Source organism: Podarcis muralis, chromosome 17 (genome assembly GCF_964188315.1).
Source record: "Podarcis muralis chromosome 17, rPodMur119.hap1.1, whole genome shotgun sequence".
NCBI lineage: Eukaryota > Metazoa > Chordata > Lepidosauria > Squamata > Lacertidae > Podarcis > Podarcis muralis.
The window spans coordinates 32,794,828-32,817,221 of record NC_135671.1 but is presented as its reverse complement, the minus strand read 5'-3'; the positions used below and the strand labels follow the sequence as shown (position 1 = coordinate 32,817,221).

The window sequence follows — 22,394 nt, the reverse complement described above, 5'->3', positions numbered from 1 at the left end:
TAGTCTTCCAGCTTTTTTTAATGAAAAGCCACAAGGGGCTGCAGTCGTGAGCAGACGATTGGCGGGGGGAGAGGGACTGCCTAACCCATTCTCTTCCACCCATTTATTTACTCAATACCTTCCCCCCTGCCACTTCCCCCCCATCTCTTGTTGGCTTTTACAGACGGAGTTGAGCCTGTGCCCTGTGATGAAGGGTTTTCCCAATGGAAAGGCGGAGCCTATGAGCTAAGGGCTGTCCGCCCCCCCCCCCAGTTCCAATGCCAAGAGCAATCCCTTAACCCTGATTTTATTCCCGTTTCTTTGTCCGGGTTCATATTTCGATTTAAAGACCCTGCACAAAATAGATGCTTGGGCTTGAGGATTTGGAAGTGGTGCACATTGAACAGAGGTAAAACACGGAAGACCGTCCCCCTCGCCCACCCAGGGGCCCCACTTCACTGGAGGTGGGGGCAGGAGAGTTATGTCTCATACAAACCAGGCTCCCTGCTGCTTCCCCACCCCACACCTTCTCGTGGGTCATTCTGGAAACAAGCCAAGCTGGATACATGAACATAAAAAGCCCCGCTCCTAATTCCTCCTCGGAAAGAAGTCCCTGCTTTTTATGCCACCAGGTGGGCATAGTGGGATGTCCTGGTCCAAGCATTCATCCTCAGAAGGTCATAGCAGCCTCCACATCACACAAGTCCTCCATCCAGTGCCCAGAAGGGAGATTCGGTCCAGGTGCTTCAATGCTGCTTCAGTCTACACATGTGGCTGTGTTTGAGCTCTGTTTGAGCGTGTGGAGGGAGAGAAGCAACGGCCACACACATTTGGGCAGAGAGCTCTTCATCACCGCGGCTCTCCTGCCCCCAGCACAGTCACTGGCTCCACAGTCCCTTGCTCCATTTTTATGGGTGCTGTGGGTGGCGAGGGAGTCCTCGGGGTGCCATTGCAAGGCGCTTCTGATTCAGGAGGCTCCCCGCCAGCTGACCTGGCCTGGTCGCTCAGCAACTTGACCAGGAAGTTGATATATCGCATGGCCAGGCGAAGGATCTCGTTCTTGCTCAACTTCTTGTCAGGCGGGTGGGTAGGGATGAGCTTCCGCAGCTCAGCGAAGGCGCCGTTGACGTTCTGCTGCCGCCAGCGCTCCCTGCTGTTGGTGAAGACCCGGCGTGCCACCTTCTGGGGCTGATGACCTGGGCAAATAAGAGGAGAAGGGTAAGTGGGTGGATAAAATGCATTCACGAAAGGGGCATGAACTTGGGGGCACATTCCTCTTCCGCTGAGAATGCCAGCCTTCCTGAGAAAGACACTTCTGCTCAGCCTCAGTCCCCAATCCTGTAAAATGGGTGGTTCTGCCTATGCTCTCTCATCCATCCTGCATGGAAGGCAGTGGCATAGCGTGGGTTGTCAGCACCCGGGGCAAGGCAAGTAATTTGCGCCCCCTAACCCATGGATTTGCGCCCCCTAACCCGTGGATTTGCGCCCCCTAACCTGTGGATTTACCCTAACCCTAGATGTTGCGCCCGGTGCGGCCGGCCCCCCCTGCACCCCCCACGCTACGCCACTGATGGAAGGTTTACCCCACAGCCACTCACCCTCCGTGATGTCCTGTTCATAATGGCTCGGCCTCCGCTTGAGGCGGTTGTTGGGGAAGAGGCCAAAAGTCCCAGAGCTGCCAATGTAGATGCTAAAGGGAGAAGAGAAGAGGTCAGGATGGTTCTGTAACAGGCAGCCTTGTTTTAAACATACAGTTGTACCTTGGATCCCGAACGCCTTGGGAGTCGGACGTTTTGGCTCCCAAACGCCGCAAACCCGGAAGTGAGTGTTCTGGTTTGCAAACGTTCTTTGGAACCTGAACATCCGACGGGGCTCCCGTGGCTTCCGATTGGCTGCAGGAGCTTCCTGCAGCCAATCCGAAGCCGCGCTTTGGTTTCCAAAAGTTTAGGAAGTTGAACGGACTTCCAGAACGGATTCCGTAGACTTCCAAGGTACGACTGTATGTCTTATTCACTAGTCATTGGCATTTTTTGGATCACCCTTCCTTTTCCCCTAAGAACCAGGATGCAACTTTCTTGCAGTGAGTTTGTCTAAGCTTAGGTAGTCCCTAGATGTTATTTTCTGCAAATAAGAGGGCCCAAAAGGCAAATGATCAGAGGCTTAGGCATGTCTCCTGCTGTGCATGAGATAAATATCAGGCAGATTAACAATTCACTTCTGGTACAATGGTATACATGTCCACTCACAAGTAAGTTTCCTTCTAGTTAATGGGGTTTACTCCCAGGTAAAGTGGATACAGGATGGCAGCCTAGACTTTGGTTTAGGGTTGGCATTGTGGGGAAACAGGCTTCTTCTCTCAATCAATCTCCTTTATTGGCATGCACAAAATACAAAGGATATAAGTCGAAGTGTAAAATTGGCATCTGTTCATAAAAGGAGTTAAAGGTACAGGGACCCCTGACCATTGGGTTCAGTCGTGGCCGACTCTGGGGTTGCGGTGCTCATCTCGCTTTATTGGCCGAGGGAACCAGCGTACAGCTTCTGGGTCATGTGGCCAGCATGACTAAGCCGCTTCTGGCGAACCAGAGCAGCGCACATAAACGCCGTTTACCTTCCCGCTGGAGCGGTACCCATTTATCTACTTGCACTTTGACGTGCTTCCGAACTGCTAGGTTGGCAGGAGCTGGGACCGAGCAACAGGAGCTCACCCCGTTGTGGGGATTCAAACCGCCGACCTTCTGATCGGCAAGTCCTAGGCTTTGTGGTTTAACCCACAGCGCCACCCGCGTCCCTATAAAAGGAGTTATTTTAAGGTAAAACTAATACAAACCTAATAAGGTTAAAAAGTGCCTCTCAAGTCTCAAAGTGATGTAGTTTCATGGCATCTCTCATAAATTTTGCTACGTTCTCCATAATCCCAAACCTACAACTGTTCAGTAGAAAGGAAACCTCAGAGATGTTGGGGCAATTTAACCTTTCTTTCAGCATGGGATTTAAATATTCATCATGGGTTTTTGTGTAAAATGAGCAGTAAAATAAAACATGTGCAGTGGTTTCGACCAAACATGGTTCTTGTACCTTGAACTGCTGTGGGGCAGAGAGAAGTTCAACAGGTTAAGCCTTTTCTAGTATGGAAATACAATTATGGGGGAAGGTTCACTATGACTGTACTCTCCCTTACTGTGTGCCATGCATTGCCACCATGGTAGCCATTTTGTGGCTGGCACCCGCAGTCCTCTCCAGGGGGCCGGGGTATCTTAAACCCTCTGGGCTAGCTAGGGGCTGGCTCCCCTCAATGTTGAGGGGGTGAAGGAGTCTCCTGACGGTTGGCCTTCCCAATCGTTGACCTCCTCTATGAGCCTGGAGTGCCAGTGCTGGACCCTCATCAGCAGGATTGCGCCAGCATGATGAAGGTCCAGCACTCTGGCTGGACATTTTGAGGAGCCCAGCGTGCCGGTGCCACATGTGTGCAACATCACACATGCACGATACCCCCCCCCATGTTGGCGCAACTCAGTGCCTCTGGTACTCTCTAAAAGTTTGAAATACACCCACTGGTCCAAAAAGTTTGGCAACCCCTGGTCTAGGCTGGGACTGATTAGGGAAGGGCAAATATGCCAATTCCGGTTTCTGTCCATTTATAATTTTTGCAGTCTTCAGTTCTCTACATTTCCACGTCAGCTTGCAATTTTACAAACACTAATAATAATAATAATAATAATAATAATAATAATAATAATAATAATAATAATACCATGTTGGCACTTTTTTCCAAATTCCAACCATGAAAAGTTAAATTCGTGACTTTACAAAAATTGGCTTTTACGATATCGCTGCTGAAACAGACATACAGTAAAATGGAACAAAAAATGTTTTATTGCCAATTTGTGAGCTTGAGACTGTTGTGCAATTAATTCTAATGTCATTCATCACTTTCCCCGTATTTTACAGTGCAGTGTTGATTTTTTTATTTGCGTGTATGGTGCTACAAACAGGTGTTTAAACCTCTCTAGTACCCATAGGATTTTCTTCTGCATTCGCCATTTATGGGTGTGAGTGCCTGCGGAATTTTAAGGGAGCAGCTTATATTCGGGTATTGTCTCTCCCCCCCCCCCCGAATTTCAAAGGTACGGCTTATATTCGGGCCAAGACGGTAACAATAATTTCTCACGAAAATTCGTCAGCACTTTGCTGTGAATTTTTTGTAACACGTACATCTTCCTAGGCAATTTCGCCCAATATAATGCATTTTCATACGTTACTCTCACAAAATCTGCCCATTCGCATGCACACTTTGCCCTGATATGTGCTGGAGAATTTTGCATTGCAAAATCTAGAGCAGTAACGAATTCTGAAGGACGGCTACGTTTCAGTGCTCTTCCAGAAAGCGCAAATCAAGTAGCTTCGCCTTTAAATGTGAACGGAATCAAACTTCAACCCCATTACATAGCTGTCAACCTTCCTTTTTTGTGTGGGAAATTCCCTTATTCCAGTGCCGTTTCCCGCTGCTCCCCGCTGCTATCCCGGATTGTTAGATATCCCGTAGACTGTCCCCAGGACAGGTAAGGCTGCTGATCCCTTATTTTCGAGGCTGCTGATCCCTTATTTTCGAGACTGCTGATCCCTTATTTTCAAATCTGAAAGTTGACAGCTATGCCCCATTCCGATTGCTGGCTTATTTCCATTGCCGGGTTTTCTTTTTTTAAAAAAAAATATTTTTTATTGCGTTTCTTTTCATAGTTTTGTACATTCCACATGATACAGGAGAGACCAAATGCAAGAAACATTTTTTTTTATTTTTTTTAACAAAAGAAACCTTAATAAAGTTATAGATATATAAACATTCCACTTTCCGTAAATCCCCATTGGACTTCCCCACACCTTCCAAATCTGCGTTCTTTGTAATAACAATATCAGCAATTTGTTACCTTATTTCAAACCTTGTTACAACTTTCCATTGCCGGGTTTTCTTCCCACCCCGCAAACCTGATTATTTCCACTCAGGACTTACCTGTTGAGAAAGGGCTGGTACTGAGGCTGGTACTGTGGGGCCAAAAGGGGGCTCCTCACTCCGGCTAGATTCGCCATAGGGGGCGGAGGAGGGCCAGCCGGAAGAGCTGAGAGCTGTAAGAGGCTGGGAATGGGGTGCAGGGCAGTGAGCTGAGTGGTGGGGACCTCGACGTGGGCGGGGGGCTTGCTGCTGTAGCTCAGGCTGATGACCGGGACGTTGTGAGGTAACGGGGCCGGGGGCGGGTCAGGAGGGGAAGGGCTCCCCTTGGCTGGAGGGGAGGAAGAGGTGGGGCTTGTGGGCGATGGGGTGGCCTCAACCTCATCCCCCCCAGTAGCTGGGGAGGGGATATCAATTGGGGAGACTGGTGGCTGCGGGTTTTGCTGTTCTGGGGCAACCGGCGGCTGAGAGGCCTCCAGCTTCTCCATCATTTTTTCTTCGCTTCTCATCTGTGGGGAGAAGAGAAAGAAAGTGAGGAAGACCACATCAAATCACACCAACCAACCAGCTACTCCCACAAGTCATGAAATGTGGGCATCGCAGAAGCCGGTGGGTGGTGGGCCCCCTAAACTAAGTCGCTTAACAAACCCAATTGAATTTTGGAGATGAGGCAAACCAGATTATTTGCGATCCTAGTTGCCTGGTTTTCAGAAATTTAGTCACAAACGGCGTGGCGAGGGATGCCAGTTCTTTTGGCAAAGACTAGTTTGTTAGCAGGAGAAGAAATGTATTTATGTAAATGTTGTTAGCAGATTCTCCTCGTTTTCAGACTTTTAGTTTTCAGTGTTTAATATTTGGATTTTAGGCACTAATGGAGTGTTAACATTTACTTCTAGAAATGTGTTCAGATGGAGGGAGCATAATGCGTTCTCAAGTTTCAACCAAAACAGTTCCCACTCCCCAAACGAGAAGCTATTACCGCTCTTCTTCGAGCCATCCCATAATCTTTACGAGTCCACTTTTGTAAAGGGAAGAAGAGAACTTTGTCAATCCTGACTAGAGGGCAAGGGACCTGGGTGACTTGTCTCAGCTACAACAAAATTGGACCTTTCTCACTCGCCTTGTCACACAGTGGAAGGGGAAAGCTGCAAAATTGCAGCTTGGCAAGTCACCAGATTGCAACGGTATGCTGATTTGGTTCAGCATTACCAGAATCACCATCGGTTAAAGAACAGCCCTGTTTACGAACTATTTGGTTTACGAACTCCACAAAACTGGAAGTAGTGTCCCGGTTTGCAAACTCTACCTCAGTCCAAGAATGGAAGCTGAATGGTGGAAGGGCACTGCAGCGGGAGGCCTCATTAGGGAAAGCGCACCTCAGTTTAAGAACGGTTTCAATTTAAGAACGGACTTCCAGAATGGATTAAGTTCATAAGCCGAGATACCACTGTATATGATAGAAGTCTCAAGTACAGTGGTACCTCGGGTTACGTACGCTTCAGGTTACGTACGCTTCAGGTTACAGACTCCGCTAACCCAGAAATAGTGCTTCAGGTTAAGAACTTTGCTTCAGGATGAGAACAGAAATCATGGTTCGGCGGCGCGGCGGCAGCAGGAGGCCCCATTAGCTAAAGTGGTGCTTCAGGTTAAGAACAGTTTCAGGTTAAGAACGGACCTCCGGAATGAATTAAGTACATATTCCAGGTTCTAGAGTCCACATGGAAGCTCAGACAGGAGAAGCAAAAAACTGTGGTGAGCTGTGACAGGGATTGACATCAGGCTTTTCTCAAACTACCCAACGAATTGGTGGGTGGGGGGGAGGTTGAAAAAGCCAAATAATTTACCACAGAATAGATCCAGATAAGAAAGTGACAGAACACTACTTCCCACCTAGAGTTACCAGCTAAAACCACTCCGATGTTTCATCAATGAATTTTAGCTCATCTTGGGCAATGACGCTTCTGCCACACAGGCCTTGGGTGGTAACCCTGTCTGTCCTTACAAATAAACCATTAATCTAAACCCACGGTTTTTTCCATACAGACCATTTGAAAATAACTGAGGGACTTGGCAGACCACTTAATGCTTCTTCTGCTTATTGTGGCAATTGTAAAGCACTGCACTAGATGCTTCATGATTTTTGCACACTTTCCTGACATGAGAGGCAAAGACACAGCCCAGCGCACAAGAGAGGAGAGGGAGGATTATTCGCCCTGGTCAGCTGAAACACTTTTGCAGGCGGAAGATTCATCATAGTGGGACGTCGAATTTCACCCATTGCATTTAATGTCTTGCTATTTAAATTCAAACTGTAATACAGCGGTAACTCGGATTAAGAACTTAATTCGTTCTTGAGGTCTGTTCTGAACCTGAAACTGTTCTTAACCTGAGGTACCACTTTAGCTAATGAGGCCTCCCACTGCCGCTGTGCCACAGCCGTGTGATTTCTGTTCTCATCCTGAAGCCAAGTTCTTAACCCGAGGTACTATTTCTGGGTTAGCGGACTCTGTAATCTGAAGCATCTGTAACCTGAAGCGTCTGTAACCTGAAGTACCACTGTACACTAAAATGCAATAAATAAAAGCAGCAATAAAAACACAGTTAAAACTCAATGAATGTTTTATTTATGTGATAGATGTACCATCTCACATAGGGATGCGGGTGGCGCTGTGGTCTAAACCACTGAGCCTCTTGGGCTTGCCAATCATAAGGTTGGTGGTTCAAATCCGCGCACTGGGGTGAGCTCCCGTTGCTCTGTCCCAGCTCCTGCCAACCTAGCAGTTCAAAAGCACACCAGTGCAAGTAGATAAATAGGTACCACAGCGGTGGGAAGGTAACTGGAGTTTCTGTGTGCTCTGGCAATTGTCACGGTGTCCCATTGTGCGAGAAGTGGTTTAGTCATGCTGGCCACATGCAGGGCCATAGCTAGGGGGTGGTGAAGTGGGGCCCCGCCAGGGGCGCAGGCAAGGAGGTGTGTGCAATACTGTTTAAAAAATGTCCATAAATATGTCTATAAATAAAAATATTGATTATTTCCTCATAAGAAAAGGTTTTAAATAGAGGGTGAATTGAATGGAGGGGGGGTGGGAAGAGAGGCAGAAAGAAGAGCTAATTTGTCAGTGGCTAGGGGGCGCAATCTGTACAGTTCTGCCAGGGCGCAAGATCACCTAGCTATGGCTCTGGCCACATGACCCGGAAAACTATCTGTGGACAAACACCAGCTCCCTCAGCCTGAAGCAAGATGGGCGCCGCACCCCATAGTCGCCTTTGACTGGACTTAACCACCCAGGGGTCCCTTACATCTCGCACCTTCAACCATCAATCCACGAAAATGCCACGAACCACCCAAATGACGCTCACAGGGCATTGATAACACTGGGCAACAATTTTTTACTTTTTAAATGTTGTCTAGATTTCTACAACTGATTTAGGGTATTTTTGCACTGCCGAATCAGGAAATGGCATCCGTTTCTCTCCATCAGGTCATTTCTCTGATGAAAATAGGGACCTCCCATTCCATAGTGAACATTTTACTATTTATACCCCACACATCTTACTGAGTTGCCCCAGCCTCTTTGAACAGCTTCCAACATATGTACCCTCCAACATTTATCCAATGAAAATAGGGACATCCTATGGAAAAGCAAGACATTTCAGGATCAAATTGGAAACCAGGATGACTTCTCTAAATTAGGGACATCCCTGGAAAATAGGGACACTTGGAGGGCCTGTGATTTGGGGGGGGCAGCAAAACCTGCTGGATCTTGCTGTTCACTATGGCTGTGATTCTCTGAGGGCTTTTATCACAGGTGTCTACGAAAATCAGATGTGTGGGGAATCCCCAGCTGTCACGGAGAGATGGTGTGGTTCGATTGAGGTAGACGTTCTCAGCAGATAATCGTAAATGCGGTCACGCTGTGAGCCACAGGCAGTGGGTGGGAGGTTGGCCACAGCCTTGTGTGAGTTTCTTTAATGTTCTGTACTGGGGGAGGGGGCTATTCCTGTGCTTCCATGCTCAGCCAAGAAACGGGGGGAGCAGGTCTGGGTTTCTGGGAAACCGTTTTCTCCCCAATCCATTTATATATTTAAGGCAGGCACAGGAAAACATGGCCCTCCAGATGTTTGGGACTACAATGCCCATCATCCCTGACCACTGGTCCTGTTAGCTAGGGATGATGGGAGTTGTAGTCCCAAAACATCTGGAGGGCCGAGTTTGCCTATACCTGATTTAAGGCCCCTGAACCTCAGTCAGGCAATGGCTGGCTGGCCTGGATCAGTTCAACAGGCCAGTGAAAAAGATCAAGCTACAAAAATGGTGACATGCATTGTGAACATTTCTTTTTCATATTGCTTGCCTGCTTGCTTGCTGAATGGGGGTGCAGAGTGTTGTGTTTTCCCTTCACTTAGGACTAAATCAGAATTCCAAGGCTCTCACAGGTTTGTCAGAAACCCTGCTGGTTAATTTATGGGGGGGGGGGGCGAGGGTGCAAGCCTGCCTGGGAATGACAGCCTGTCTACTGAAATAACTTAACTCATCCCCGCTCCCCAGTCCCTGAGGCATGGGGGGTTCAGTGGCAAAGAAATTTCCCTCTGCCTCTCATTCTTGTAACGTGCACTTAGGGATTCCCTCCAGTTTCCCAAGAAAGACATTTGACCATGTTTGGCTGGCCATCTTTTAGCCGCACTTCCTGCACTGCAGGGATCAGTGACGTAGCGTGGGATGCCAGCACCCAGGGCAAGGCAAATATTGCACCCCCTAAGGCAAGTATTGTGCCCACAAACCAGCACCTCCATGCAGCGCTGCTGCTGCTGCCAGACAGAGTTGCAGTGTAGCAGTGGGACATGTGTGTGTGCCTCCTTGGGCCGGGGCACCGCCACTGCCATGGCCATGAGTCTCGCTGTGTTGCCCGTCCTCTCCCAGCTTGTGCTGCTCAGGTGAGGTTGGTGGGTGGGAGGGATGGGGCGCGCCTCCGGTTGGGGCGGCAACTGCAGAGATGCGCCTGAAAGATTTTTGCACCCGGGGCAATCGCCCCAATAGCCCCCCCCCCACGGTACGCCATTGCAGGGGGCTGGAATAGATTGACTAACTATTTGCAGTTTTGCTCTGCCTCCAGACCATTCATGGAATTCCCATTTCTTGTGCAATAGCTGCAGAGGTTGAGGGAAGTGTCTTGGGACAATAATGCAAGTACGGGAACACTCCTAGTCTACTTTAATTCCTGAAAATCTCGACCTTAATTATTTATTTTTAAAGTATATGTGTCCATAGCCCTTGTGATTGTTAAGAAGGAGGAGAACTGAACTTGGACCTAAACTCGGAACTGCATCAGAGAGTCTCCCCCCTGCCCTCCTGCTCACTGAAATCGAAACTCAGCCTGAAGGCTATTCCCTTTTCCCCCTAGATATTATTTTAAAAATTTCCAAAAATAAAATACAATTGGTCAAACATTTTCCATGAAGGTTATTCCCGAAGGGATAATAGTATTGTGAACAGGCCACTCAGCTATTGCAACCAGGTTGATATCAATGTGTTTACACACACACAGACACACACCCTAGGATTTTTCCTTGAAAGGGTAAAAATCAGGTTAAATTGAGATGGAGCGGGGGAATATGAGCTGATATTTTGATGCCAAAGATGCTGTGTGGATGCTGCAAATGAATTGCATGTGTGACGAGCACCCGTCGGCAACAAACACCCCTCTGGAAGCACTCAGAATCAGGAACCGAACCCCTAAACAGAAAAACACAGTACAGTGGTACCTCGGGTTAAGTACTTAATTCGTTCCGGAGATCCGTTCTTAACCTGAAACTGTTCTTAACCTGAAGCACCACTTTAGCTAATGGGGCCTCCCACTGCCGCCGCATCACGATTTCTGTTCTCATCCTGAAGCAAAGTTCTTAACCCAAGGTACTATTTCTGGGTTAGCGGAGTCTGTAACATGAAGCGTCTGTAACCTGAAGCATATGTAACCAGAGGTACCACTGTAGCTGGTTCAGAATAAGTGATTCAGTCATCAATAGGGGAGGGGGTGTCTCTGGAGGTTGGTAAGAAACTGCCTCTCTCCTCCAACCTTCGAGAGAGCATGCAAAAAAAATAAAGGCTCAGTCCAGGAAACCGTTAGAAAAGGGAGGGTCCAGAGAAGTTGTCTCAGCACTGATAATCCTCCTGCCTGCCTCCTACATTTATCTTGCTCTCCAGCACAAGGAGATTCTCCCCAGTTCAGGCTATTCATGGGGGTAGCAAAACCATTTGCTTGCACCCGTCAGCTGCCCTATGAGGCACACGTGAAATGTGAGGCAGAACCTGCCATTCACTGTGGAAAGGCAGCACGTGGCTAGTCTCTCCTGGGGCTTGCCTTCCGGGAACTGCTTTCCCCCAGAGATGCAGCTCCCATTTCAAATCGGGAAGGTCTGCATGGTTTGAACCTCAGCCTTGAATTACCGCTCTAAGAGATGAGGGGTGCTTGGCCACAGCAAACCCACAAATGCCACAGCCCTGCCTGGACTGGCTTATCAATGAAGCTCAACACGGAATAAAATGGAGAAGACACCAGAGACCCTGGGCAGATAAGACCTGGTATCTCTGGAAACTTACTGGTGAGGCATGGAAGTGAAAACAAGGCACGCATTAGCCTGCTCTTCTGTAGCCAGAGGTCTACTCTCCCTTTCGCTGAATGTGATGTTTTCAATGGCTGCTAATAATGGCAGAGAGGGCAACCCATATTTCTGCCTAGCTGTGTTCAAATGAGTGGTATCGCCGTATCTTGCGGTTCCATAAGTCTGATACACATTGTGCATGAAAAAGGACTATCCTTCCATCAGTTCTGAACCCTCTGCCCATCAATGTCGCCAGCAGGGTCAAGGCTATTTTGGAGCTGAGGGGAAGAACGAAACAGTGTCTCTCAAAGGCCGGCGTTTGTCCGCAGACAGCTTTTTTGGGTCATGTGGCCAGCAGGACTAAGCCACTTCTGGCGAACCAGAGCAGTGCACAGAAACGCCGTTTACCTTCCCACCGGAGCGGTACCTATTTATCTACTTGCACTTTGACGTGTTTTCGAACTGCTAGGTTGGCAGGAACAGGGACCGAGCAACGTGAGCTCTCCCCGTCGCAGGGATTCAAACCGCCGACCTTCTGATCTTAAGAACATAAGAGGAGCCTGCAGGATCAGGCCAATGGCCCATCTAGTCCAGCATCCTGATCTCACAGTGGCCAACCAGATCCCTGTGGGAATCTCCCACCAGACCTACAAGCAATTTTAAAAAATTTATTTTTATTGAATTTATATAGCGCCCTGTACCCGGAGATCTCATGGCAGCAGGGGAGCAGGAAAGGGCAGGGCATTTGACAACTCACAAAACTCTGCCCTCAAAGTCTTTGCCTTTGCTCCTCTGACCCCAAACATGTGCTGCCTGTAGCATCCAATTCACTTTGTCGAATGACAAGGCTGGCTCCGCTGACCCTCCGTGTTCTGTTATGAAAGAGGAAGAGACGTTCTCTCAAGCTCTGCCTACCAGCGAGGACAGGAAGCAACGGAATGCTGCTGAAATGCTTGTTCTATCTGCTAATGGCCAAATACGCCAGAAAAGAGTTGTGGAAGTTTTAGAATTGTAGAATTGTGTGGTTGGAAGGGATCTCCAATCTATAGGTAGATCGGAACCAAAACAGAGAGTTGGAAATATGCTGGTGTACCTGTACAAGAAGTAAGCCCATTTTGTAATGCTTTGACTCCCTGGTTGTGAAGACCAACTGCAAATGCGTAGTCAGAATTTGCCCAGTGCATTGAGAGGAGGAATTCTTCTCTAAGGGCCCAAATGACTACTTGACTCTCTGTTACATTTTCCCGCCTCATGAGAATCTCCCTCATGTCGCCCTTTCGGCTAGAAACAATGCACAGTGGTCAAAATCTGCAGAGAGCTGAGTCCAAATTTAAACATGCAAATATGAGCCAGGTGGTGCACAACTGTGAATAAGGAAATTTGCAAATGCTTTGATTGATATTAGTAATTGACTTGGGAACAGGGTTTTATTTATTTATTGTTGTCCTTTTTCTGAATAGATTATGAAACTGCTCTGATTACAAAGTGAATTGCTGCTCAGGAAAATGCCATCATATTCAGGGCTTTAAAAACATATCCGTCCACAAGGCTCGGCTCCCCTCAGATGCCGGGCTCACTTGGACTCCCCATACAAAATGTTGGATTAAGAATCAGGACTGAGATGAGATGCGATGATATTTTGCGACGCAGGTAACTGAGCTAAGGGAGATAAACTGGCAACAATGCTTATTCTGAGTGGCTGCCACAGTCCTTTGTTTGAGTGTCAGGCGATAAAAATGTTTGAGAAATAGAGGAAATGGTTTTGCAAATGTCATCAGGAGGGTTTGGCGTCCCAATCAGCAACATCTGAGGCCTTTTCAAAGCCATTCTTATGCATGCACACAGACAAAAATTACGAGCTGCTTTCAACTCGTACGCACCAGACTTTTAAAACACAGGGGGCTTAAAAAACCAAAAAGCAAACCACAGTTCTGTGATTTACAAGTCGGGGACGTCGACTGTCACATGTTTTCATTTTGCCTTCAATATTTCCCCCTAAAACTGGAGGACAGCACAAGAAAGAAGGACAACAAAGTATACGGTGTCTAAAATTGAGAAGCAGAGCTCATTGAACACCCACAAGTTCAGGGCATTTATTCATCTTTTTATTCCCCCCATTGAAGGAAAAAATCCACTTTAAATGAGTATACTGTATACTGTACTGGTTAAACCTAATACAGCCAATCCATGACTTACTTTAATCAATTGTTTCTTCGTTTGCCCCAAATTAGTTACATTGACTTTCAATGAAACAGAAACTAACTTAAATCCAAATATTTCAGGTTAATGGGATTCTGGATTATTGCTTTATCCTAAAAATGTTATATTACCATGCTAACTTCCTGCCTTCGGTTTTCTTAACACATGCATTGGCATATTCATACATCTTATAAATAAATACACTGCGGCCGCAAAACAGCACAAGAGTTAGGAGGACTTAAAGCCAATTTAAATCGGTGTCTTTAACGAGTACAAAACCCTGCGAGGGACTGTGGCCCCAATGTTTGTCATGTACTGTACATCACAAGTACCGTAATTAAAAGATAGATACTGTACTATATGTTGTTTTTGTACATGATATTATGTGGATGTGCATAATTTTTTAATAATGAATGTGTGGTGGGATGATGAGCTGCTTGTGCGTAAAATGCAAGTCCCTCAGAGTTTGATCAGGTTTTCAAACCTCTGCCTGTGACGGAGCCCCTCCGGCATGGCTGCGTCAATCGCTAGTAGAATCCGAAAGTGGTTGCTTTCGGAAACGTTTCCAACATAAAAGCTCTTTCACGGAAACACGTCTTCTGGACTCTCTGCGTGACAGTTTCCGGCGAGGCGTGGGTGTCCCTATAGGAGGTCCTGAGACCTCTCCACTGTTTTCGCTGGAAACGTCTCTGAGCCACCCCTCCGACTCACTTTCCCTGGAAGTTCCTGCTCGCCCCCTACTGGTTCCCTCTTCAGCTGCTCCGTCTCTTTCAACCTGAGGGAGCCTTTGCACCTCCTGTCCTTCCGATGGCAGTTCCCTGACATCCACCTCCCCTCCAGGGCCCCCTTCACCCCCTCCCGTCTCCTCCCCTCCGGGCTGGGAGGAAGTAAAACCCCTGAAAGAACCTTCCTCATCGTCCGAAGTTTCGAACACTTCCCTCCACCTGCTACTGTCCCTCGTCTCTCGATACTCCTCGTCTTCGGAGTCTATTCCCTCTTCCAACTCCGACTCCGTGAATCCTTCCATTTCCTGTTCCTCGTCGGTGGTGCCGAAGTACTCCCTCCTAAACCTTTCTACCGGCTGTGGTTTCCTAGGGAATCTTTGGTGGAACGTTTCTGTTAAAACCTCGTCATTGACCTCCCCTGCAGTCACCCAGGTGTTTTCTGACTCCGGTTCCCCTTCCCACGCCACCAAATACTCTACCTGATTTCCCTTCCACCTGGAATCGAGGATTTCCGCTACATGGTTGCTGCGTTCCCTCTCTTCCAAGGCTGGTCCCCTGACGTGCTCCCCTTCACGTCCCCCCCTGTATGGTGACAGTAACGACCTGTGGAACACTGGGTGCAATTTCATGTGGTTGGGTAACCGGAGTTTGAAAGCCACCGGGTTGACCTGCTGAATGACCTCAAAGGGTCCCAATCTTCTGGGCCTCAATTTCTTACAACCCCCTTTGAACGGCAACCCTTGGGTTGACAGCCACACTTGATCCCCCACCCTTATGGTTTCACCTTCCCTTCTGTTCTTGTCTGCCTGCTTCTTATATTGTGCCTTGGCCCTTTCTAAGTTGAGCTGGAGCTGATGATGGATCGCTTCCATCTCTTCTACAAAATGTTCAGCCGCTGGAACGCTCCATCTCTCCCCTCCCTCCCCTGGAAATGCCCTGGGGTGACACCCGTAATTAGCCAAAAAGGGGCTCATCCCTGTGGACACATTCTCCGCATTATTGTAGGCAAATTCTGCCAGCGCCAACTTTTCGACCCAATCGTTCTCTCTGTCATTGACATAACACCTCAGATATTGTTGAAGAATGCCATTTGCTCTTTCCGCCTGCCCGTTGGTTTCAGGGTGCCGGGCCGTTGAAAAATTGACTTCCACGTGCAGCAAGCTCATGAGCTTCCTCCAGAACCTGGAAGTAAATTGTTTGCCGCGGTCCGAGATCACCCTCAAGGGAGCCCCGTGCAACCTAAAGATGTGTTCTACAAACAACTTCGCTGTTTCTTCCGCTGTGACTGCATGTGAGCATGCTACAAAGTGGCACATCTTTGTTAACAGGTCTACTACTACCATGATGGCTGTTTTCCCCTTGGACTTCGGCAGATCCGTCATAAAATCTATTGATACCGCTTCCCAAGGCCGTTCTGGTGTGGGTAATGGTTCTAATAACCCTGCCGGCGCCCGTCTTTCCCCTTTGGCTCGCTGACATTGGTCACACCCTCTTACATACTCCCTTACATCTTCCCTCACCTTGGGCCACCAGAATTCCCTGGTAACCAACCACATGGTCTTGTGTTGCCCAAAATGTCCCGCCGTGGGGCTATCGTGCAACTGCTTGAGTACTCTCCCCCTCAATTCACCTTCGGGTATATACAGTGCCCCTTTGTAATACAATGCCCCATTTCTTTCCTCAAAACCTTCGGGGCTCTCGCCCTCCCCCCTGAGTCCTCTGAGCTTATCCTGGGCATATTCATCATTTTCCGTTTCCTCTACCAGTTCTCGTTGCCCCACCAGCGCCGCCCCACACACCCAGCGGTCCTCAGGGATGACCTGTCTCTCTTCAATCGCCCCCTCCCCCTCCCAATACTCTGGTTTGCGTGAGAGAGCGTCCGCCCTGACGTTTTCTGGACCTGGCACATAACAAATTTCAAAGTTGAATTTAGAGAATTCCTGTGCCCATCTCACTTGTCGTTGGTTGAGCACTCGAGCTGTTCTCCAATACTCTAAATTCTTGTGGTCGGTGCACACTTGCACCTTTTGTTGTGCCCCAATTAATAAATGTCTCCACCTCCGGAACGCTTCGTGAATGGCAAGTAGTTCCCTGTCATACACCGTGTAGTTCCTCTCGGATTTATTCAGCTTCCGCGAGAAGAAGGCACACGGTCTCCACTCTGACATACTCCTCCCCGGTTGAAGAAGTACCGCCCCTACCGCCCGGTCGGACGCATCGGTTTCCACTCTCATGGGTTTTCGTAACTCCACATGCAGAAGTTGTTCTTCCGAGGCGAAAGCCCTTTTCAGTTCTTCAAATGCTCGCTCCGCCTCCGCCGTCCAAACAAATTTCTTCTTGCTGCTGAGGCAGTCGGTGATGGGCGCCGTCAAGTGGGCAAAGTTCTTGATGAACTTCCGATAAAAGTTCCCAAACCCCAAGAATCTTTGCACATCCTTCTTGGTCTTCGGTGTCTTCCATTCCAGTACCGCTTGGACCTTGCCTGGATCCATGGCCAATCCCTTGTCTGACAAGCGGTACCCCAGGAATTCCACCTCCTTGGTATGAAACTGGCACTTCTCCAGTTTCACCCACAGCTGGTTGGCTTGCAGCCTGCCCAACACTTCTCGAACGTCCCTCACATGCTGCTCCTCATCCTCCGAATACACCAACACGTCGTCTAAAAAGGCCACACAGTTCTTGTAGAGCAAAGGCCCCAGAACGTGGTTAATAAACGCTTGAAAGCACGCGGAGCCTCCTTGTAGACCGAAGGGCATAACGAGGTATTCAAAGGCTCCCAAAGGGGTGAACATGGTGGTCTTCCATTCATCTCCCTTCCTTATGCGTATCAGATTGTACGCCCCCCGCAGGTCCAGCTTTGTAAAAATCTTTCCCTTCCTTACCCTGGTCAAAATGTCATCAATTCGGGGCATAGGGAAAGCCAGGGGTTCCGACACTGCATTCAAGGCCCTGAAGTCACACACAAGTCTCGGCTTATCTGTGTTTTTTTTGTCCACAAAAACACTGGGCTGCCCCCCACCGCTCGGGACTCTCTGATGAAACCTCGCTTCAGGTTTTTGTCAATGAACTCCCTCAGCTCCTGCATCTCCCTGTCGGACATGGCGTACAGCTTGCCCACTGGGAGTTGGGCCCCAGGGAGTAGGTTGATTTGACAGTCAAAGGGTCTATGCGGCGGCAGTTTGTCTGCTTCCCTTTCGCTGAATACGTTGCTCAGATCTGCGTATTGCGGGGGCACCTTCCCTCTGCCCATTACTTCCATCCCGGCTAGGGTGACTTTGTCTCCGCCCTGAACCTTCCCCTGCTTGCAGTGTTCTAGGCAATGCGCTGACCCAAAGGAGACCACCCTCTGATGCCAGCCCACTAGCGGATCGTGTAGCGCCAGCCAGCTCATCCCCAAGATGATGGGAGCTCCTCCCAAGGTGGCCACATTAAACGCTATCCGTTCGGTGTGCCTTGCCACCCTCATTATCATCGGGACAGTCTGTTGGCTAACTTCTCCTCCCAACAGCTCTCTGCCATCAATCGTGGTCACCTGCAAGGGATTACTTAAAGGGATGGTCTGTATCTGGTGCTCAGCTGCAAACTCCTTACTCATAAAATTACAGGAGCTGCCTGAATCCAAAAGCGCCTTGACCTGTAGGGGGTGTCCATTTGGCAGCTCTAGTGACACTTCTATCACTAAAGCAGGTCTGGGTGGTTCTGGCGTGGGCACTTTCACTGCTCTTTGGCCTGGCTGCTGTGCCCCGACGGTGGCAGCCAGGCGTTGGCTTTTACTTGCTCCTTGTTTTCCTCCTCCCTTTCCCCCACAGCTCCTGCCATCCCTTGCCATTCCTTTCTTTGTGGGCAGACTCTGGCAAAGTGCCCTGGCTGTTGGCAGAGATAACATTTCTTGGCGCTCTTTCCCTCCTTCTTCCGCCCTTCACTGGGATTTGAAACTGCGCGCGCCCGCGCTGTTCCAACTTCCATCGGCTCTGCCGGCGGGAAAGGTGGCTCTGGAATGTCCGGAATGCGCAGTTCCCTCCAACGTTCTCCTTTCCCTTCCCGCCTTTCCAAAGCTCTCGCTTCCTGGCGCGCTCCTATGGCCAGCGCGGATTTGGTCAGCTGGTCCATAGACTCCGCCCTTGGCCCCCGGGAAAGTTCATCTTTAACGGCCGAAGAAAGCCCCTCTTCAAAAAGCATTTGGATGGGTTCCGCCGATAGGTCCCACCCCAATTTATGAATCAGCATAGTAAACTCAGTCCAGTACTCACGAACAGATCGGCTCCCCTGTTTGCAAGCCATTAACTGCCTTCGTACCACCCCCTGCTCAATGTCACTGGAAAACATCAGGTCCATGGCACGAAAAAACTTCCTCGTGTCCTTTAGTATCTCATTATTCACTGCCATCAGGGGTCGAACCCAATCCTTCGCCCCCCCTTCGAGATGGCCAATTACAAAAGCCACTCGCGATTCCTCGTCGGGGAAGTCATCATACTGCAGGTTGAGAGCGTATTGCATCTCAGTTCTAAAGGCATGATAGTTTCTGGGATCTCCCCCGAATTTCTGCACCAATCCTGGCACCTTTCTGGCTATCGAGGTGGTTTTCTCCTTTCCCTTTTCTGCATCCTGAGCCCTCCTCTCCTCAAGCCTCGCCGTTTGCATGGCCAGCTGGATCTCCAACGCCCTGTACCTTTCTTCCAGGCTTGGACCTCCTCCAGCTGCTCCTGCTCCTCCGGTTCCGGCTGGGTCGCTCATGATGCCGCTGCTTGCACAAGCTGGCTTTCAGTGACTTTCGGATTGCTGTGGTGGGATGATGAGCTGCTTGTGCGTAAAATGCAAGTCCCTCAGAGTTTGATCAGGTTTTCAAACCTCTGCCTGTGACGGAGCCCCTCCGGCATGGCTGCGTCAATCGCTAGTAGAATCCGAAAGTGGTTGCTTTCGGAAACGTTTCCAACATAAAAGCTCTTTCACGGAAACACGTCTTCTGGACTCTCTGCGTGACAGTTTCCGGCGAGGCGTGGGTGTCCCTATAGGAGGTCCTGAGACCTCTCCACTGTTTTCGCTGGAAACGTCTCTGAGCCACCCCTCCGACTCACTTTCCCTGGAAGTTCCTGCTCGCCCCCTACTGGTTCCCTCTTCAGCTGCTCCGTCTCTTTCAACCTGAGGGAGCCTTTGCACCTCCTGTCCTTCCGATGGCAGTTCCCTGACAGAATGTATATATACATAATAAATATTGTTATTGCTCTCGACTGCTGCAGCAGGGTTTTGCTTTTGGTTGGTAGTTATATTTAAATGTATTTTTAACAGAGGTTAGAAACTGCCCTAGGACTACTGATGTAATAAAGGGGAGATTATACATACTTATATTGTATATATAATTATAAGTAAATTATATTTTTCCTGAAGAGAGGAATGTTTGTAAAGATAAATCTCGCTGACTCTTTGCATCGTTTCCAGGATCGATGCATTTCCAGCATTTGGGGTGTGTGTAAAGCACAAAATATTTGTCATGCCTGTGGCAGTTCAGTGTGGGACCATTTCACATGCAGTGGGAAATACATGCATTGGGAGCCAAGACCTCCTGCACGTGTGCTCACCGTGAGACAGACACATGTGCAATTGTCACACACATAACAATCTAAACACAATTTTCACACGAGTGCACAATTTTCCTACATAGAAGTGTTTGCCGTTGAGGAAGAGTGTCATGTCTGAAGCGGCCCTTACTGCAACAACTGTTAATCCAGGGGAGAAAATGTCACTCTCTCTATTTTGCATCTCTTATTTTTAAAATGCTGAGGCCATTACAGTGTTGTATCATACCAAGAAAAATAAAAATTAAAAAAAATCTGTGCATGTCATTAACAATATATCACACAGTTTTCTTTTCTTTTTACATAGATGACTATTTTACATGTTTACAGAGATGACTGTACGGCATGTGAGTTCATCTTCTGTATGAGGAGGAGCAGGGAATTGTAGATAAAAAAGCGCTGTGTCAGTCTGGTAGAAAACACGAATGAGCCACAGCATTGAATTTGGTCTTCGAAACGTGAAGCAAGAAGTCATAATCGCTCAATTTTGTTACAAATTGCAGTCCAGTAGGAAACCATGTGGGTGATGAGGCACGATAAGAGATGCAATTGCCGAGCAAACGAATGATATCACAGCAGCTTAAATAACAACAGTGATAATTTCCAAGATTAGCACAGAGATCACAGGGATCTTTGAAATTCAAACGGGAGTGCAGGTGGAAGTTTCAAACCTATTGATTAGCGGTGATTATTTAACTGTAATTGCCATATAGAAAAATGAAGGAGGACCCTGTGACAGATCAGCGCTGCTCAACGGACGCCACTACTATACAGAACTGGATTTGGATTTCAATGCAAAATCTATTTGGCTTGTAAATGTATTTTCGGGTTGCTGTGAAAATTCCATTCTGCAGTTATGCTTTCTGGGCCTTACAGATGCCATTTCTTTTCTTAAATTAGATTTTAGCAGTGGGATCAGCAGTCAGGCAATAAGGGGGGGGGGGGTGAGGAGAGATGAAGAATTCATCAGGAACAAAAAGTTCCCCACACAAAAAGGGCAATTGGAGGGAGAATAGTCTTAAGATTAATTGCGCTACTAGACATCCTTATTCTGGACTGATGATACAGTAAAAAAATTACCATAAAAACATATAAGCTATTCAGTCTAAGAGAGAAAAATATGGATCTGTGTATCACAAGAATGGGTTTTTGTTTAACAACAACAAAAAATTGCAAGAGAAGGAACCACCAGTCCTTTCTGGGCAAACTATGAATCAAAAGACCTTAACAACCGTCTTTGCTAAAATAAAATCATTGAAACTCAGTCCCCTCTCCCTTTTCTTTCCAAGGGAGATGTCAACCATCCTTTTCCCGCCGCTCCCCAAAAGCCCCTTTCCTCACCTGCCAGATGTCACTGGGCCAAAGCCATCTTTCCTCTTCCAAAGGTCAACCAAGGCGGTCATTTTTAATCCCCTGTGGCAGAAGGGCCGGCAGGAAGGCCACGAAACCCTGTCCGATGGCCGGAGGATCCCGAGGTGAAATGGGGTGTCACCTGATTGCTGGCTGTAAAGAGGCCTGGGTGGCAAGGTGCGGGGGCATGTAGAAGCCGTGCCACAGGGATCTCCTCAAAGACGAAACAGGAGGTGCCAGCCTCTGATTCTAGAGCCTTGCAAGAAGGTGAGCGGCCCGCGTTGCCCAGGCACTCTACCCCCGAAGCCGGCCACATGGCTGCTGCAGGCTACCATGCTCAGGGGCCATGATTCGCGGCCACTTCCTCTCTCCTCCTCGGCTTCCCTCCGCCAGAGCGTGCGTATAATTATTATTGTTATTTGCTGCTGGGTTGGGGACTTCAAATCAATTAGGCTCCCGCTTTTCCTGCCACCTCGTTCCTTACAAATTCCCCCTGCGGCCACCTCTCTTTATTGACAGGCGCTATTTGGCCACTGGAAGGAGCTGCTTTGATGAAGGAGCCTGGGCCAAGCCCCCTCCCCACTCCCTCCCTCTCCCCTCCCCTGCAGGAGAGAGATTTCCTGCCCTCTTTGGACGGGGGATGTTCTGCAGTTCGGAGATAAGCCGCACAGGAGCTGCCTGCACAGGGCTGATAAGGAAACTCCCGAGTCAGACCCAGCCTAAGCAAAGGGACTTGGAAAGCAAACAAGAGGAAGCCCAGTGTCTACACACTGGAATAACATAGACCAGTGAACACATAATAGAGGTGGCTTAGGAGAACTCACAGCACTTTCATGAGCGACTAGAAACATGGATTGGATGTGAGTTCAGGAGAGCCTTGCCCAGGGAGGGAAGGAAGGAGGTTCTTCCCCGCCTCTCCATCAGCCAGTTGGCCGGCCAGACTACTTTTGGGGTTCCTGGCAGGCACAGGGACCATGTGCCTCCTGTTGGGCATCACGCTCAGTTGGTCAGCAGCTGGCA

The 22,394-nt window shown here is 48.6% G+C and overlaps 1 protein-coding gene across 1 annotated transcript; it reads right to left on the bottom strand.

The window, feature by feature from the left end:
* On the bottom strand, positions 1–21,918 carry LYL1 (LYL1 basic helix-loop-helix family member). Its single transcript, XM_028712597.2, has 4 exons — positions 21,366–21,918; positions 4,991–5,436; positions 1,578–1,669; positions 1–1,175 (listed from the first exon to the last, which is right to left on the bottom strand). The coding sequence occupies exons 2-4, from the start codon at positions 5,434–5,436 to the stop codon at positions 829–831; spliced, it is 885 nt and encodes a 294-aa protein (XP_028568430.2). The 5' UTR covers positions 21,366–21,918; the 3' UTR covers positions 1–828.
* Between the last annotated feature and the right edge of the window lie 476 nt (positions 21,919–22,394).

Coding starts and splice junctions, on each gene's coding strand:
- LYL1 (XM_028712597.2), bottom strand. CDS start 5,436: ATGAGAAGCGAAGAAAAAATGATGGAGAAGCTGGAGGCCTCTCAGCCG. Junction 1,670..4,990: donor TACCAGCCCTTTCTCAACAG/GTAAGTCCTGAG, acceptor TTCTCCCTTTAG/CATCTACATTGGCAGCTCTG. Junction 1,176..1,577: donor TGAACAGGACATCACGGAGG/GTGAGTGGCTGT, acceptor TTATTTGCCCAG/GTCATCAGCCCCAGAAGGTG.